Source organism: Amphibalanus amphitrite, unplaced genomic scaffold (assembly GCF_019059575.1).
Source record: "Amphibalanus amphitrite isolate SeventyFive unplaced genomic scaffold, NRLGWU_Aamphi_draft 000344F_arrow, whole genome shotgun sequence".
Taxonomy (NCBI): Eukaryota; Metazoa; Arthropoda; class Thecostraca; order Balanomorpha; family Balanidae; genus Amphibalanus; species Amphibalanus amphitrite.
The window spans coordinates 397736-416378 of NW_024881839.1; the positions used below are offsets into that span (position 1 = coordinate 397736).

Sequence of the window (18643 nt, forward strand, 5' to 3'; positions counted from 1 at the left end):
CCAATAGGCCAGGAGGCCTGCCACTTGGCCTCAAAATTCCATGGACTTCTAAGGTAAGGTAAGGTAAGGTAAGGTAAGGTAAGGAAGTTTATGGTCTATGGATGAAACTATCAGATGAACTGAGAGGCACAGGGCCGGTCGGACCCGGACGAGCCGCCTATTCCCGAAGTGTATTACACGAGTACCTATCCCAACCAAATGGCGCTATCTCTCGGTTGACGTCAGAATGATGTCACATGCCTCATCTGAAAAAATACGCTCACTTCCTGCCCCCACTCTCTCACTGGCCAGACACGTCCTCAACCTCATTTTGTCACAAAATTGATGGTTGCATTTTGTATGACAATAACAAATTTACCAAGGCTCTTTGTGTATTGAGATTGTGGAGAGGAATTTGATAACGGAAATACTTTGGATTTGGCTACATTTTTTCCATATTCCACTACATTCACTACGCAGCAAAGACATTTACGAGCCACGTTTCATTCTGTTCAAATTTTGTCAGCATTTCTCAAATTGCCTAGCAACCTGCACCAGAAACACCGTTTATGAAACATTTGTAAAAGCGTTGCCTGGCAACGTGAAGGCGCTACGTTGAAGGACGAACATATTGAACAGAATTGGAGCAGGAGTGGACTGGTGGAAAGTGGAAACGTGTGCGGTCCGCAGGTATAATTCAGATTTTATTATCTCGATAATTAGAAAAATCAATTTAGCTGCAAAATCAGGTAAGAAAATTTTCCATGGTTAAGATCCCAAACTAGCTTATAAACACTGATGAACATTCTTTATTGATATAATGATAAGGCCTTGTATCTTTGGATTTGAAGGTACTTATTGCTATTGGACGCTGCCCAGGTTAAGGTAGTGGGTGACAGGTATTCCCCAATGCCAAGAAAATATTCTGATTTTTGTTGATAACCAAAAAGTGCTCAGAACTTGCTCCCTTTGTTCAACACATTAAATATGCAACCACTCTGTCCACCGATTCATTGTCATATTATCGCAGATCAAATATGAAATAAAATACCTACCAATACTTTTTCACAATGCTATGCTTTTCTGAGCTAGAATTAGCTAGTTGATGAAAATAAAGTACCTACAATAGCATGAGAAGCTAAGCATGTAAGCCAAGTAGGCATGTGATCGGTGATTTAGGTAAGGAAGGAGTATAATGACAGAAGTTATAATAAAATCAATATGAGCAGTCACTTGCTCCAAATACTGGCCTTGCATCAGCTGGCTTTGTCTTCAGTTCATCGTTATATGCTACAAATTCTGAGTGGGTAAATGCCTTTCAGCATCACAACTAAAAACGTGAAAGCCAATGCATCTTTTTTTCCCCTGCAATTTCATATGCAGTCTAATATTTGCTCACTAAAATTAAACTGGAAAAATATTGAATTGGCATGTGGTCTTATTACCAGACAAGTTGTAGTTCAAAGTTGATAACCAGACTCATTTTTTATTGTTTTTTATTGTAAAACCATTTTAAAGATCATAAAAATTGAAGATAGTCTGGTCATCAACTTGTCTGCAACTTGTCTGGTAATAAGGCCACAGCTCAATTCAATTCTTAGCATTCTTCTTTAGCAGCAAATGCTGCTTTAATTGCACATTCCAAAAACTTAAAGTTATCAAAACACCCCTACCAGTTGCAGGAGTAGCAGTATGAAATTTGAAGCCTAAAGAGGAACACAGAAAAGTATCTGACTACTGACTAGAAATTTAAGACCAAGCTCTGGATCAGAAAAGAATATGGGTAAAATGAATGGTTATGATAATTATCTTGATCTACAATCATCTTTATATAATTTATGTATGTAAAAATTGGAATTCTAACATGAACATTACATTTCTTTCAATTATCTTAAGTAAATGTTGCAAGCTATCTCACATGCAATTGTAGGCAACACATGGTCAGGCTGGTTGCCAACTGTCATGATAGCACAATTTGTTTGTCATGTTGAAGGGAAGGTTAATGCAGTTCCACCACAGCCAAGGTGCAAAGCTTTTCTGGCTTTTAGTTCAACAGAGTAGAAAAGATATTTCGCACCATTTTATTGATTGCTCATAGCAGTTTCCCTCAGCACCATGCACCACTGCACTCATGCATCACTCCTCAGGCCCTCATAGGGCACCTCCATTGCAGTGAATCACCACACATCAAGCGCAACACAATGTTAAAGCTGCCCTGAATCTAAGCCACACTTTCTATCGCAACATCTGTTCCCTATTACAAGTTATCTTTAAAAAATTACAAAAGTAGTTACTATTAACATGAATTAATCTTCATTGCAATGTGGATGTTATGCACTATTTGTTTATAGCTGTGTGTCAGTACAGGCTCAATAGGTTGCTGCATATCACCCAGCAGTTGTTATACTACACTGTGGTTTGTCAGCAGGATGGCGCTCCATCCTGGCGGTGCGAACGGCGAGCCGCCGCTGAAGAAGCACAAGCCCTCGCCGTCTCCGTCTCACGGCCCGGGCGCGGCCTCCGCCGACCCGGCGACCATCCAGCGGCAGCGGCAGGCGCTGCCCGTGTACCGGCTGCAGGCGCGCCTGACGCGCGAGCTCACCAGCCGGCCGACGCTGATCCTGATCGGCGAGACGGGTAGCGGCAAGACCACCCAGGTGCCCCAGTTCTGTCACCAGGCGGGGCTCACCAAGACGGGTCTGGTGGGCGTCACCCAGCCGCGCCGTGTGGCGGCCATGAGCCTGGCGCAGCGCGTGGCTGACGAGATGGCCTGCACCGTCGGACAGAAGGTCGGCTACTCTGTCCGCTTTGAGGACTGCACGTCCACACAGACCAAGATCAAGTACATGACGGACGGCATGCTGCTGCGCGAGGCCATTTCCGACCATCTCCTGCGGCGTTACTCGACCATCATCCTTGACGAGGCTCACGAGCGCACTGTGCACACCGACGTCCTCTTCGGCATCGTCAAGAAGGTGCAGAAGATCCGACGCGCCAAGAATCTCCCCGAGCTGAAGATCGTGGTGATGTCCGCGACCATGGACGTGGACCACTTCAGTCGGTACTTTGGCGGCGCGCCGGTGGTGTACCTGCAGGGCCGTCAGTTTCCCGTGCAGGTCTACTACGCCAAGCAGCCGCAGGAGGACCCGGTGTTCTCGTCGCTGGTGGCCGTGACGCAGCTGCACCAGACGGCGCCGGCCAACCAGGACGTGCTCGTCTTCCTTACCGGCCAGGAGGAGATCGAGTCCATGGTGAAGAATCTCAGGGATGTCGGCAAGGTGGGTCTCCCTGATGAGCGGGCGTTGATGCTGCTTTACTGTCTATTTCCTTGGCTATTTTTGGGTTGTGTTGTCATTTCTTGCCATTCCCGTAATCTGTATTCTATATTCTAGTGTGACGGTGAATAATTGCAGTCTGACTAGGAGGACATACGTCCAGGCTCTCCTGTCCGAATGTGCCAGGCTCTTCCGTTGGGGTCCACGTCAAAACAGCTAGTGACTATTGAGCTAGTGACTTTTGAACTAGTACAAAAGAGCTAGTGCTTCAAAACAGCTAGTGACAACACAGCTAGCGCCAAAATAGCTAGTAATGCAAAATAGCTAGTGCATTAAATCAGCTAGTGACTAAACAGCTAGCGTCAATATAGCTAGTAGAGCAAAATAGCTAGTGCTTCATTATAGCTAGTCATAAGCGTAGGAACCATGGGTGCAGTGAGTGCAGTTGCACCCACAATAATTCTCCAGTGGGTGCAGACAATGTATTCTGCACCCACAATAATCTGGAACAAAAATCCCTTTTCTCACCAACACTACTTCCCATGCAGCACAACAAATTCAGGATATTTTGCCCACTTTCCACCTTTAGAAGCGTTTGCTACTGTGATGGTCTTCAAAACTTACATTTGCGCTCAAGTAAAAAAGGAAGCAACGGAACACATGTGATTGAACACATACCGATGACCCACTGTCAAAAGTTTTAGCCCGATACCTATCTTCGAAAATGGCTAAGTTAGCCGCATTTAGGTACTTTTTGCGGTAGTCAATATTGACATTATCAACGCTTCTAAATACACTTATCATCGGTAGGTACCATTTCGACATGGTACACCCTCAAAGCTCACAAGGAGCCTCCGCTCGGGTGCCGCTCCCTACCCCCTCCCCCCCCCCCCCGGCTTCACCGGCCATGGCTGGATTTCTGCACCCATGCACCCACAATGTTCCAGCCGTTCCTACGCCCATGTAGCTATAGAAATCGCTAGCGTCGACTAATAGCTAATAAGCAAAATAGCTTATTCGTAGAGCAGCTATTATAGATTCTTTCCCGACGAAGAGTCCATACGGGTAGAAGGAGCAGAAGAGCACCGTAGTTTGACAAAATTATTTGGAATGCTAGGAGGGCAGAGGACGGGATCCCTAGGACAAACAACAAATTAGAAGCGGGGCACCGGGGAATTAAAGAGATGGCATATCGCGGGAAATACATCTTTACAGTCATAGATATCTTGCATTTTTGAAGCGAAGTGAATGGGAAGGGAACAGAGGTCCAACGAAATTGCTATTTTGACGATAGCTATTTCGTCACTAGCTGTCTTGAGGCACCAGCTCTTTATGCTTCACTAGCTACTTTGACGCTAGCTGTTTTGTCACTAGCTGTTTCTAAGCACTAGCTATTTTGCTTCACTAGCTATTTTGACGCTAGCTGTTTTGTCACTAGCTGTTTTGAGGCACTAGCTGTTTTGTACTAGTTCAAAAGTCCCTAGCTCAAATGTCACTAGCTATTCTGACGTGCACCCTTCCGTTGGCACCTCCAACGCACCTTTTATTATCCACCCCCTCTCTGCCCTCTCAGGACCTACCAGGCTGCCCGCGGCTCAAAGTGGTGCCCCTGTATGCCAGCCTGCCCGTCCAGCAGCAGATGGAGGTGTTTCGGGAGACGCCCCCAGGTCAGAGGAAGGTCATCGTCAGCACCAACGTGGCAGAGACCTCAGTCACCCTGCCGAACATCAAATTCGTCGTCGATAGCGGCATGGTCAAAGCCAGGTGAGAGAGATCAGATATGCTGGCACATGCACAAAGACGAGGTGATTGCATAGCGATGCCGCCGCTTTCTAAAGTCCTAACAATCCTGATAGATTTCTTCATTCTTGGAATTATCGAACTGATTCTCGCTGCTAGAGCATGAAAATAGCAATATGGGACACTGTTCAGTTCAGATGAATGCTCATAGATTCAATTATGAGTCTGTATTAGAGAAAAACTCGATTTTTTATGAGAGTAGCCCATCTGGTATGGCACTACTCCTGATGGGGAATAACCCTCTGCCTCTCCCGCAGACACCACCAGCCCGGTACCGGTCTGGAGATGCTGCGCGTACAGAAAATCTCCCAGGCGCAGGCGTGGCAGCGGACGGGCCGGGCGGGCCGCCAGTCGGCCGGCGCCTGCTACCGGGTGTACACTCGGGCAGAGTTCGACGCCATGTCGCGCGACACTGTCCCGGAGATCCAGAGGTGCAGCCTGGCCAGCGTGACGCTCCAGCTGCTGACGATCGGGGTGAAGGATGTGCGCAACTTTGACTTCCTGGACAGGCCCGACGCTGGGGTGAGATTGTGGGGAGGGAGGGGTTAGTAGTAGATTTATTGAACATATATTGAACATAACATATAAGATTTATAGAACATATGGTGAGGGGTTCGTATTCGGTATGCAGCTGGTGGTTGACAGATTTAGTCTTCGCTGCGTACGATTATAGCGAAGAATTTAACCATTCCCGCACTCTCAGCTCTGTGCGCGATGGTCTCAGCAGTCACACCGACGAGGGGTGGCCTGCCGCCGCTGTCAGTGTATGTTATGCCGCTCAGAGCCGAGGGAAAGGGAGAATTAAATATTTTTTATAATTGTTTTGTGATTTTTTTATAACTGTTGTGTTGATTGCTATTTGGTCGTTCTGTAGGATGTGTATGACTTTGTGATGCTGTTGTTGGCTGACATTTGACCGATGACACCACCCCCCTCGTCTTCTTTCACCTATCCAGGCGATAGATGGCGCGCTGCGGGAGCTGCAGCTGCTGGGAGCCGTGACGTCAGCCGAGCAGCCCGAGCTCACCCCACTCGGACGCAGGATGGCTTCGTTCCCGCTCGACCCCAAGTTCGCGCGCGCCATCCTGGCCTCCAAGGACCACGGCTGCACGTGAGTACCACCATGAGTGAGACTGGTTTGTTTTTTCTCTACAGATTTGGAGATCTTTACAATTCAGATCGTCCTTTTAAATGTCTGGATGAAATGCCAGTATTGCCAGCTCTACATAACGCGATTATCCGCGCCGATCTCTGCCGGATTAGTAAACCTTCACTTTGTAAGAGATGCTTCTTCTAAATTTTCCGTTTCTCCGTCGGATGTGCACAACGTCCGTTTTCTTAAATGTAGTAGGTGCGCACCATGGTTTCTCTCAGGGAAAAGATGCTGACATTTCCCGTTTCTCCGTGTAAGAGGAGGTGTTCATCATTCTGTGTTTCTCCGTCAGCGAGGAGGTGGTGACGATCATCGCTCTGCTCTCGGCCGATATCATCCTGTTGACTCCGCCGTCCAACCGCGAGGCGGCGCTGGCGGCGCGACAAAAGTTCGTCGCTCCAGAGGGAGATATGATGACGCTTCTCAATGTGTTTCGAGGCTACCGGAAGGTGCAGAAGAATAAGGTACGTGAACAGAACCATTGCGACCCAGTTGGCGGTAACGATACCCTCACAGTCTGGAAGAGTGCTCATTTCTCAGCACAAAATAAAATACTCTTAGAGTCGAACTCGTCTTTTAGTATCCAGTCAACCATCGCTAGGAACCTAAATTTACTCCAATGTTTCGTGTCTCCTGCAGGAGTGGTGTCGGGAGAACTATCTACACGAGCGTCACCTGGCGCACGCGGCCGAGATCCGCCGCCAGCTGTTGCAGCTGTGCGCGCAGGCTCAGCTGACCGTGGGCAGCTCCGGTCAGAACACGGAGCCGGTGCGCCGCAGCCTGGCGGCCGGCCTGTTCCCGTGCGCCGCACAGCTGACACGGGACGGGCACCACGTCACGGTGAGGATCACGGGGGGGGGGGGGGTGGCGGGACAGCTGTGGCCGACACACCGATTGTGGCCGATTTATACAGTTATATTTCCTCTTGGAATTTTTACTTTGGGTTGATTTATTTCTTGATCTTTTTTTCATTTTTCAGCTTGTTCCGTATATAATCATTTCGTTCACAAGTTTCTATTTTAATATGCAATGTGACAGGTTTTCATTTCTCACCGATGTTTTCTCACTACGCGCTATATGAATGATCGGTTTCTTCATCGATCGATATCTTGATATTTTGTTGTCATGGCCTTAATCTTATGCTGTCATATTCCAAAGCAATTAATCCACTGCTGCAAATGGATATATCACAACATTCAATAAGCATAATTTTCTAACAAGTGACAACATTTTACACGCATGCCATTGAATTTATTAGTTCTAACTGAGCGTATCTGTGTCTGTGCAGGTGGGTACGAACCAGAAGGTGCACATCCACCCGTCCTCGACGCTGTTCATGACGCGCCCAGCGTGCGTCATATTCACCGAGCTGGTACAGACATCCAAGAAGTACATGCGCGGTGTGTGCCTGGTGGACCCTGACTGGCTACTAGACGCGGCGCCCGAGTACTTCCGCACTCATCGGCTGCACGTGGAGTCCTAGTGGGGTGGTAGAACAGGCCTAAAGGGATACGGTACACCCGCACCGAGACCCAGACAGCGATACGGTACAACCGCACCGAGACCTACAGTAGGACGGCTGGGGACGGCTGGCTGTTGCACATCGAGTCCTGGTGGGACGGCTGCATCCACATGGAGTCCTCTAGTGAGGCAAATGCATCCTCATCGAGCCCTCGTGTAACGTTATAGCCGTTACGACTGTATCCATCGTACGATGATCCGGTTGTGTCCATTTGTGAAGTCTTTGTAGGGGCTCGTCAGCGATGGAGGGCTCTGCTCGGCGGCGCTTTTCGTCGCCTCTGTCGACCATGTGGACTAGGGACCAATGGTTGATAATCGATGCTGTTCTGATGTGTCAGGGGCCGGTGGTCTAGCCTGAGCCGGCAGAGACTAGGGGGTGAAGAAGCGCTGGTTTGCTTTGTTGACTGCCGGCGGGGTGTGTCGAGCGGCGCTCTCATTTTACGGATGCCATTTTTAGGTACTGGGTTTTATAAGAGTTATGATGTTACGTATGTGACATGTACGGATAATGACGTATGTTTGGTGATGCGTGAGGATGTGTCATATCATATCCGTTGTTTCCTGCACCGATTGTGCGCGGTATGTAAGCCACCTTTTGAAGAACGGATTTCGTTCGTTTCGTGTAGAAGGAATGTATTCGCCGCTCTCTGCCAAAGGGAACTAAGCTGTGTTTGTTTTACAATATACATGTAAATGATGTTACAAAACGCTTGAACTATCTACGATGCTTACTGATGAGAATAATTGCGGTGAAGATCGCCGAACGCCGGAACCGTTAAAAAATGGCGTCACAGGTCACCAGCCGAGTTTCCTACGACGGCCGGTTATGTTGGATCACTTGTCGAAAGGGCCCAGGAAAATTGCGGGTGACCTTCACGTAGGTCAGAAATCGCCGGCATACATTCGTCTAAATTTGCGGTACATATTGAAACTAGTTTCATTCACTCATATTTTCCCCAGCCCCACGGCTGTTTGGCTTTTTCCCAAGGCCGTATATTGATATTAGGTTTTTTCCTAAAAAGGAGGCGGCCGTCCGGTGAGAAGGTCGATCAGCTGATCGCAGTGCAGACAAATATGGCGCAGGATTTCTGTAATTTGGCACAGTCAAGCTCCGCTGGCTTCAACACAAAAGACTGAGCTGATAGATTAGGACGTTTTCTTATATTTGGTTGTCAGAGGCCGTGCCTTCAATAAATTTCACTGCCCTAGTGGTTAGCTGATACTGTAGGTTCCCCTGGAAAGTTGTAGTTGTTGTATTACAGAACAAGAATAACTATAACACTGGATTCGATGTCATTAATTGCACTTTGACTTCCTTTGAATGGAGTGAACAGAAAGCAACAATGAAATAACGGTGTTAACAATAACAATATATGTTAACAACATATGCTTGTCAAATCAAGCCCAACCTTGTTAATGCTACAACATTATACTGCAGTTTCTTTTTGAGAAACGCTACAAGCGCCATCAAAACATGGTGAGTTGCGTATTTTTTATATTTTATGATTTGTGTTTGTTGCTGATGATTGTGCTGTGCTGTTAATGAAAATTTTATTTTGGGACAAATACAAAAGGAGGTTTTTCTCATCAGATGGTATGGTGCTTATGACCACATACCTAGGTGAAAGCTGTGCCACAATTATTAGTCCACATCTCTTCATCCACAAATTTTGGTATATGTCAAGTTTAGGTCCTAACTACAATTGTGACGCTGTTGATACGAATATGAAACAGCAAAAATTTTAGGTTTTAGGTTAGGTTAGGTTGTAGGTTTGTAGGTTTTAGGTTGTAGGTAGGTAGGTTTGTAGGTTAGGTTAGGGTAGGTTTGTAGGTTGTAAGTTGGTAGGTTATAGGTAAGTAGGTAAGGTTAGGTCAGGTTTGATTATGTTTTTTTTTTCTTTTATTTGCGAGACAAATGAGTATCATTTTTGGATTCAGGATGTTAAATAATGTAAGAATATGAAAAATTTATCAATGAACTCTTCTTAGGACTTAAACTTGACATTTACCCAAATTTTTATCTTCACGTCTTTGTATTACATTTCCTCGTCAACCTAAACTGACTTATCCTGACCTACTCTAACCTTGAGCACATCCTTTTCCTGAGGTTTTTTAACCAGGTTGATATTGACTCTCCATGCTAATGCAGGACATTTGTAGATGCCCTGAAGATTCACCATGGCCTGCATGCAGGCTATATCCCCAATTTACAGATCAAGTTGTGCTAGAGTGATTTTTGTTTTATGTTTGCCAATGCCAATGCAATAAAATTGTAATTGGACAAATCAAATCCTGTTTTCTTACAGTTGATATGTGACCTCATAGGTCAGTTTGTTACCAAATAGTAACAGTGGTGAGATAGTGTGAATATTCAGTGAGAACAAGTTCCTTATTGTTCCAGACTGCTTCTGGGATATTGAAGAGGTGCTGGGTAGTGGGCTGCTAGGTTTTTTGTGAGGTTGCTTATGCTTGGTTTTATGCTTTTTATTATGTATAGGCTTACAACTGCTTGCTCAACAGAATAAGCTGAAGTCATCACAGCGAGAGAAGGTGAAGCACTTCATGTCATTCACCCAGTCAGGGGAGAAGACAGCCATCTACTGTCTGCAGCTCAATGACTGGAAGCTGGACATAGCGTCTGACAACTACTTCCAGAACCCCGACTACTACCACAAGGACTCCCGGCCGCAGGTGGACAGAAAGCGGCTGGAGCAGCTCTATCTGCGCTACCGAGGTGAGGCGCGAACTGAGGCCCGAGTTCGCCGGTCGCTGGCTGATAATTTGTGCCGACAGTGTACAAACAAACATGTTAAAGGAAACAGTCCACTTTCCTGAAATCAGTATTTTGCTATTGATTTATGATTTTTTATGTTCAAAATAATCATGAAATAAAATAAAACCTTTTTGTAAAAACAATTATTTTCTATATTTTAATATAGGACGAACTATATTCTATGTAAAATAATGTTTGACGCGGAAGCTTATTACGCATTGACCAATCATATTGCGTAGCTCAAACCTACGCTACTGCATTGGCTGTAAGCAGCACGCTGATTGGCTGACGATGACGTGGCTGCATTCCTGTGCAAGGCACGCATTCCTCTACAAGGCACTCTTTTCGGAACGAGAAATGGAATATCTTCGTCTAGGGTGATCGTTGAGCCGTAAAAGCTCCTGATTTGTGCTAGTCTCAGCTCAAGCTACGAAACTGCTATTCCAGCTCAAAACCCCATGTTAAAAGTGAACTATTTCCTTTAAGGTGTTCCCTAATGCCATTGTAGCTTTCAATGTGAAAGTTTTGTGATGTTAGAATTTTCATAACACAATGTTCGATCACAGGAATATTAGTCCTCCAATTTTTGGCTTCTTTCATGTCAGCTTTGTAAAATTTCAATTGACCTATCGTTCGCTGGTTTAATGGCTGTCTGCCAGTGGGTGCACGACTCGTGTTTTGCGGGTATACCGTTCGTCGTTCGTTGTTGACGGATGTGCCGTCCGTCTATTTACGCCCCTCTCTCTGTCAGACCCTCACGAGCCGGAGAAGATCACCGCTGACGGCGTGATGCGCCTGCTGGAGGACCTCCAGCTTCACCCCGAGAGTCGCCTCGTGCTCATCATCGTATGGAAGTTCCGCGCGCAGACGCAATGCGAGTTCACCCGACAAGAGTTCTGTCAGGGCATGTACGACCTCGGGTGAGTTTTAGAACGATCTCGGCAGTCCGCCCGCCCTGTTGCTCCAGTAAACAAACAAATAATGCGACACAGTTTGCACTTTATCCAATGAGCTGTAGCAGAACGTCGGTGGTCTCGGGTGAGGCGTGAATTACTGGCCGTCTCGGGCTGGGCGTTGCTGCAAATTTAGCCCGACATAGCGAAGGTGTAAGGTATATATTCAATCTTGTGATGATTTTGTTTGACCAACGGCTTGCAAAACTTGCCCCTGATCGTACGCTCTCTGTTCGCAGCTGTGATAGTATCGACAAGTTGAAGGCGAAGCTGCCACTGCTGGACGCCGAACTCAGGGACCCGGCCAAGTTCAAGGACCTTGTACCAGTTCACGTTCAACTACGCCAAGAACCCGGGCCAGAAGGGGCTGGACCTGGAGATGGCCATCGCCTACTGGCGGATCGTACTAGGAAACCGGTTTCCCTATTTGGAGCTGTGGTGTAACTTCCTCATGGTGAGTGCGATAGCCATGTTTCCGCCAACATTCGTGATATAACAGAATGTTAGCATTCATGATAACTGAATGTTTGTCGTACGTTCGACGAGCTATGTGTTGATAGAGATGCTTTTTGGTTAATGATGAAGGAAATCGATGTCGTGATATCGTTGTCTCTATAAGCCTGGTGAGTCGTCTTAACGGTCCCTAGACACTTTGCTTCCGTTAACTATAATCTCAGAATGCAAGCTTTGCGTCCTTCACATTAACGTTACAGCGTGGATATCGTTAAACATTTTGGCACCTCCCGAAGGATATGCCCTCACATGCATACCTAATCGGAGAAGCCCTTGGTATCAAAATGTTAAATATTTATCGTCCACGCGGCACAAACCACTGCGCAGTGCGCAGTTTAGTCCAATGAGGCCCGTGTGTGAGTTCGTATAAATGAATCGCTGTTATTTGCGGTCAATATTACAGCGGCATGACATTGTATGGGGACAGCGGGGGGCGGGTATGGGGGGGGGTCGAACGGGCCCCCTTCGGCTTTTCGCGAAAAACTCGCGTAAAAAGCGGCTGATCGCGACGAAACTTTCAGTATCCTCGGATTAATCAATTTTACACCTACCCTGAAAATTTCATGACCCTGACCCAAATGACCTTTGACCTGTGACCTACTTTTCGAGACCACGTTCGGCCGGAATCGCTATTCGGTGTATGTCGGCTCGCAGTATCCGCGCGTTTACAGTCTTTTCGTGGTTTCAAGCGTTCAAACATATGATATGATGTTGGTCCCATGCATTAGGATGGGTGTCAAAGTACCTGATGGTCAGGTCAGGTCATTGACCTTTGATGACCTCGGTTCACTTTTCGAGTTTTACAAGTTTCTTGGTTAGTTTTTGGAGCTGAATTCAAATTTAGCAACCATTTGAACATTTAGGAAGTAGTTTGGGGGCCTTCGTAACATGTTACGAAGCTGTCAGAGGTGGTCGACACATACTACGATTACCCGGCAGGTAATCGTAGTAATTACCCTGACGATTACCCCGCAGGTAAATAACGATTACCCCGCAGGTAATCGTCAGGCAGGTAACCCCTACTGGTTGACCTGGCCTGACCTGACCCGACCTGGTCCAAATGCATGAAGACATCATCAGTGATCAAAACTAACTTGATATTCGTGATCAGCTCCCGGAAACCCCATAGCAGTCACACTTTACGACGTTCTAACAGGTCCCGATTCTCCCGACTTTTGGGTCATTGACCTGACCTGGAAGGTCAACTAAAGACCTAGGACCTTAAAATTGGGTATCATCGGCTTCCTCGCGTCACGGGCAACACGTTCGTTTTTTTCCGCGAAGATCTAGCTCGATCAGGGGCGACCCCCCCCCCCCCCTTATACGTTCGTGGCTGGCAAAACACCAATATGGGTGAGGGTTAATGAGGCCAGCCATGATGAGTCATAGATCCGAATTTTTTTTCGGAAGTAGAATTCGAGCCTCAATATTACCTATGAGTGTTTATACCCGGATATTGAATATTGGTATCGATTAAATATTTGTAAAGCGGGCAACTCCTTCAACCCGACACAATCATGAACGTCAGTCGTAATCATGACATTGCGCCATGTAACATGTTGACGCCGTCTGGCGCCGTCACTAACATTGACTCTGACACTGACACTGATGCTGACGCTGACACTGACACTGATGCTGACACTGACACTGATACTGACACCGACACGCCTTTGTCCCTAGGAGCATCACCGGCGCGACATCCCTCGCGACACGTGGAACCTACTGCTTGACTTTGTGCTCACCATCAACGAGGACCTCTCCAACTACGACGAGGAGGGCGCCTGGCCCGTGCTCATCGACGACTTTGTCGAGCACGCGCGGCCCATCGTGCGACAGCGCCGCGGCACGCGCGTCTGAGACAAGCCGAGCGGCGCGCGGCCGAGCGCGCTGCGGGCCGGCTCAGTCAGGGAGAGGGGCAGAGAGGAGGCGGCCGGGCCGGGGGGACGGCCACCGGTGACGGGCGGAGGCCTGACCTGCTGGGGTGGCGCCCACGTCAGTCAGCGTGGCGAGAGCGCGGAGCGGCGGGCCGCGGCCGGGTACCAATGTACAATCACTGCTGCTTTTATACCGTTCCCCGGCGGCACAGCCGCTCCTGTCCGTGCGGCCGCCGCCCGGCGCGCCTTGTGACGGGACGACGCGTCACTAGCCGTTATGAGCAGCGCTAAACCGCCGCCCGGGTGCCACGCAAACTCGAACTCCGTGTGAGGGGACGCTTGTGGCGGCCCGCGAGGCTCAGTAACTAGAGTGGTCCGCCTCACTGGTGGCTTTCACGCCCAGATAGGGCCGACTGTAGGATGAAACAGAGAACGGCCGTAGTGTGAGATTGTCCCCTGTTGTATGGACGAGTGAGGCTGGACTACCAGCGGGTGTGTGCCGTTCTAGGTCTGATGGTCGCCGCGGCCGGGTGGTGTGATCGGCTGGTGGTGACGGCACGTTTATTTCTCTGTCCGGGCGCCGCCCCCGCCCATCGCTACCCGTCATATATGGGCGGGGTCGGCGTCAATACGGGCTGTTTCTCTGTGGGATAGTTTTAGTCAGTGCTGTGGGCAGGTTTGTTCAATAGTGATCGATTTTCTCTCAGTATGCTCTTGGGCGGGTGAATCCGTCTGAAGGCTAACAGCTTCGTTTTCCCTCTGACTCTTGTTTCGTCTCCCGTATTCAAATCATGGCCCGGTGACCAACAAAGGCTGCCAACTGACACTTCTATCGAATATCTGCCGTTAGCGTGATTGACTAACGGCTTTATTGCCCGTATCTGAAGTGTTTTCCGTTCCCTTTACTACTTATTGACTGGTGTGGCTGCCGCTGGTACCGGGCCGGACTGCTGGGCTGCTGGTGTTCTGCAGTTCTCGGCGGCCTGACGGCGCCCCCGTGGATAGTTGTTCCGTGAGCCTCGCCACGGCCGGTCGCTGGACCTGACGCTGGCTGGCAGTCGTAGGCGCCGGAAGGAGGGGCGACACGGGCGGGGATTGTCGCCCCCGGGCACTCACACTGTGGTTAGGAGATATTGCGGTCTGTTTTGCGGCTTGTGATGCCGCCAATGCCGCGTGAGAATCACTAAATACATGTACGGTGATGTGCTCGTGTTTCTGAGACCGATGGGGTGTAAATTGCTGGTCTGGTGAACACAAGTTGCTGACATCTGTTGAGAGTTGAAAACGAATGCGAAACAAGAAAATCTGATCGTAAACTTTTGATGGCGTGTTATCGTCCCAAAGCTACAAATCCAGTCCCTTTCTATCCCTGTCGGAATTTGCCACCGTGCCCTTTTAAGATGACCCGTTTGACCCCAAGTGACCCCGCTGTCCCCTCCCCTCTGCGTACGAGGACGGGGCTGGGTCAGTCGGCCGGCGGGCTCGGCCTGGGGTGTGCTGCGGCAGGGACGCCGGGCCGGCCTACCCGGCCTCTTCTAGAGTTCGCCTGTGGAGGTGAGTGATGAGTGTTTGAGTTGTCGGCAGTCTTATGGATCGGATATTCTAGCGGGTTGAGAAAGTCGATGGTAGAATGCTATGTGAGTTGTTTGTGGGCGTTATTTGTTATGTCCCTGTCGTCGATCAAGTCTTCGGTCAGTGCCATTTATTGTTCAGGGCTTTATTCATCCACCATCAAATGTTCTGTTTTTATTCGCCCTCTGTGCAAAACTTCTCAAGCAATGTAGCCTGTAACAAAGCGATATGTACAATAAATATTCCCTGTGACTTGTGAATGTCGGCACCAGACGCAATGGGGCAGTCAGAGTCTCGCTCGTGTCACGTGTTTCACGGTGACGGCAGCCGGCAGCACTTCCATACCATCCCACCCGGCGCCGTCGCATTGGACCACCGTCGTCACCACGATGCGCCTGGAGGAGTGGTTCTTCCAGCTGACCCAGCGGGCCGACGCCGAGGCACTGGTCAACCAGCACGTAAGCGTGGCCGGCGCCTGGGACCTGGGCGCCCTGCTGCCGGCCGCCAGCCTGCTGGCTCTCCTGCTGGCCTGCTGCTGCCTGCTGCCGGGCCTGCGCCGGCGCCGGCTGCACTCTGCCATCGCGGTACGCACGGCCCGATCGGAGGGGAGGGAGGTGTAAATTTGGGTATATTGAAGATCGCACGCTAGGTGGTTGGCTTATTTGCGTTTAGGTGATCAGATATATCTTTACACCGTCAAACCGTTCGCTGTTTGTTGGTTATATCGACTAGTTAGATCTTGAAATCTAACGGCAAACATTTCTAGCATGGTCAGCCAAAGATTGTGGTGGGTGAGCCTAAAGTAAATCAGCTAGCTGACTTTATCTTAGAACTTTATCGCTGACTATCCGTAGAAACCGCTGACAGCGCCTTTTCCTCCCCTCCTCACCCCTCACTCCCGCTCTCCCGACAGGTGATCTGGAGTGCTGGCACGGGCTGTAGCCTGGCCTGCGTCTACTGCAACCCCAGCTGGGCAGCGGTGGGCGGCCGCGCCACCACCGCCCTCTCGTACTCTTCCTCCACTGGCCCGGTGGACTGGGTTCTCGCGGTGCGGTTTGGCCTGCACGGCGCCGACCTGAGGCTGGACTCACCCACCGGCCAGTTCCACTACCGCGACCAGCTCGAGTGGCCCCTCACGCCGCGCGGGATGACCGAGCTGTACCGGGGCGCGCTGCGCCGCGGGCTCGCCGTGCCGCTCGTCACTGCGCTCGAGGTGCTCTCCAAGGACGCCGGACCGTGCACGTACGGGAGGCATTTCCGGCGCGCCGGGTACGTCACCAGCTGGCTGGTGGGTGGGCTGTTGGCCGCCTGGCTGGTCGGCACCCTCCTGCTCGGTTCTGTACCCCACCTGGCTGCCAAAACCATGTGCTGGACCGGCGTGCTGGCGGCGGCCACGGCCGGCACCTACGCTCTACTGATGCCCTCCCACGAGATGCAGCTGCGGTTTGACGGGGTGCTGATGCGGGTCCACCTCTCCTGGTGCTTCTGGCTGCTGCTGGCTGTCGGGGCGCTGAATATAGCGCTCGGTGGGTGGATGCTATACAAGGAGAGCCGCTCCCCCGGGTACTTCTCCACAGTGTTTGAGGTGGACTTCGACATGCCCGTGTACCGGTACGGTTGGCCGACCGCCCCCAAACCGGCGCGGCCACTGCCCGCACTCAGGTGAGGCATGTGTCACGTAAGTGTTTGGGGGAGGGGAGGCGAAATGGGGGCGGTCGATGGCCCTACTTTCAGCTGGGGCACCGCCGGCGACTAGCAGTGATATCGTTTGGCCAAATCGCACTTGACATACATTATGCAAAGTGCATAAGCCCGATTTGTTAGAATAGTTTCGACCTGTAAAGTATAAGCAAATTAGTAAGCGTAGAGCGTCCAATGCACGTCCATGAAGACAGCAACGCATTCGTACAACGCGCTATGTGGGTCTGTTTGCAAGATGACACGGATAGTCTGGTTCCCAGACGTTTTACATATGCATACCTCTTTCAATTGCCAGAACGTAAACGTCCGACTCAAGCCTGTCGCTTGCATAAGAATAGGAAAATAATTGCTCCGGGGACCTGAGTCGGCCGCCTACAATTATCAGTCTTATTTATCTCCATGCCATATTGACCTCTATTAAGCTCAGTGATGTCTGACGCACGCAGCTGTGATTTATTAACTAACCTGTGTGTTACTCACCCTCAGGAGAAATGACCTGCGACTGAATATCGACTTTGTCATGAACGACCTATCCGGCGGCGCCACTCCGACTCCGACGGAAGAGAGGTCAGTGAGAGTGGTCTTGACCGTTATTTTTCACTATATCGGTACGAAACTCTATCCGCATTTCATTTAAGTGCTCACACAACAGAGTAGAGCTTTGTCATACGGCGGATAAGGCTGCATCATGTATGGTTGGTGCTGTAGGACTCGCTGCTCCCGGGGGGGGGGGGGGGCAGCATATGGACGGTAATTATATTCGCATATTCGCATAAGAACAGTAATTGGACGAAGCTGACGAAGAGTTTCGCAGGGAACTGCAGGCTGTGTTGCCAAGTCTCTGGATCAGAGAGCCATTACCGTGTGTAATCTACAATCCTTATAACCCTCTGCCCGCCATTCTCCAGGTTCGCCACTCCATCGTACACAGCGGAGGCGACTCAGCCGTTCTGGACACCGGGCAGCATCCCCCGCCGGCCGCCGCCGCCCGAATCCCCGCCAGTGTGTGGGGACAGCCGCCGTAACTGGCTGTACCCGACTCTGGAGGCCACCCCTGCGCCATCCGCGCCGCCGCTGCCGCCCACATTCGCCACTGAGAACACCTGCAAACGGCGCACCCCGCGCAAGACGGCCGCTGGACGGTCCCGGTCGGCGGAGCGCAGCGTCGCGCTGCCTCTCGAGGAGGAGTTCGCACACACTCGGTAGGCGGCAGGCGAGCCGGCTCACCAGAGAAGATTGGGAGCCTATGAAAGCTGGAGCAGAAGGCGACACCTACCGTCTGACGCCGACAGGGCTCTCCTGACCTATTTAAATACCGTAGAATGGGGTCGCCTCGAGACTGAGACCTAGGGGACTCTCAGCTCAGGGATGGGTGCGTCAAAGATGCCTTAACAAATGCTCAGTGTTGATAGATATACAATAGCTCAGAATCCGGTTTGTTATGTTAATGAATCGATGCATGAATAATACAATGGTTGACTACCGTCCAAACTCTAAAGTGAAGTGTTTGTCTCGTAGGTTCAAGCCTC

General features: G+C 49.9%; 3 protein-coding genes across 7 annotated transcripts; all 3 read left to right on the top strand.

Annotated features, from left to right (window-relative positions):
* The first annotated feature begins 293 nt into the window (after positions 1 to 293).
* On the top strand, positions 294 to 8435 carry LOC122389130 (ATP-dependent RNA helicase DHX33-like). Of its 5 annotated transcripts, none has more exons than XM_043380844.1 (8): positions 294 to 669; positions 2405 to 3257; positions 4828 to 5018; positions 5312 to 5576; positions 6011 to 6165; positions 6500 to 6671; positions 6847 to 7047; positions 7496 to 8435. In XM_043380844.1, the coding sequence occupies exons 2-8, from the start codon at positions 2409 to 2411 to the stop codon at positions 7688 to 7690; spliced, it is 2028 nt and encodes a 675-aa protein (XP_043236779.1). In that variant the 5' UTR covers positions 294 to 669; positions 2405 to 2408; the 3' UTR covers positions 7691 to 8435. The 5 variants fall into 5 exon arrangements, with proteins under 5 accessions (XP_043236779.1, XP_043236778.1, XP_043236776.1 ...); XM_043380843.1 differs by having other exon boundaries at positions 2408 to 3257; XM_043380841.1 differs by having other exon boundaries at positions 621 to 728.
* Positions 8436 to 8822: 387 nt separating this feature from the next.
* Positions 8823 to 15046, top strand: LOC122389132 (DCN1-like protein 1). The gene is given in 6 exon segments (XM_043380848.1): positions 8823 to 9205; positions 10249 to 10462; positions 11253 to 11421; positions 11694 to 11772; positions 11774 to 11908; positions 13648 to 15046. Coding segments are annotated over 6 exon segments (777 nt in total). The 5' UTR covers positions 8823 to 9202; the 3' UTR covers positions 13825 to 15046.
* A 63-nt stretch (positions 15047 to 15109) lies between these two features.
* LOC122389131 lies at positions 15110 to 18612 on the top strand. The gene is made up of 5 exons (XM_043380847.1): positions 15110 to 15395; positions 15741 to 15997; positions 16327 to 17075; positions 17601 to 17681; positions 18023 to 18612. The coding sequence occupies exons 1-5, from the start codon at positions 15164 to 15166 to the stop codon at positions 18318 to 18320; spliced, it is 1617 nt and encodes a 538-aa protein (XP_043236782.1). The 5' UTR covers positions 15110 to 15163; the 3' UTR covers positions 18321 to 18612.
* The last annotated feature ends 31 nt before the right edge of the window (positions 18613 to 18643 follow it).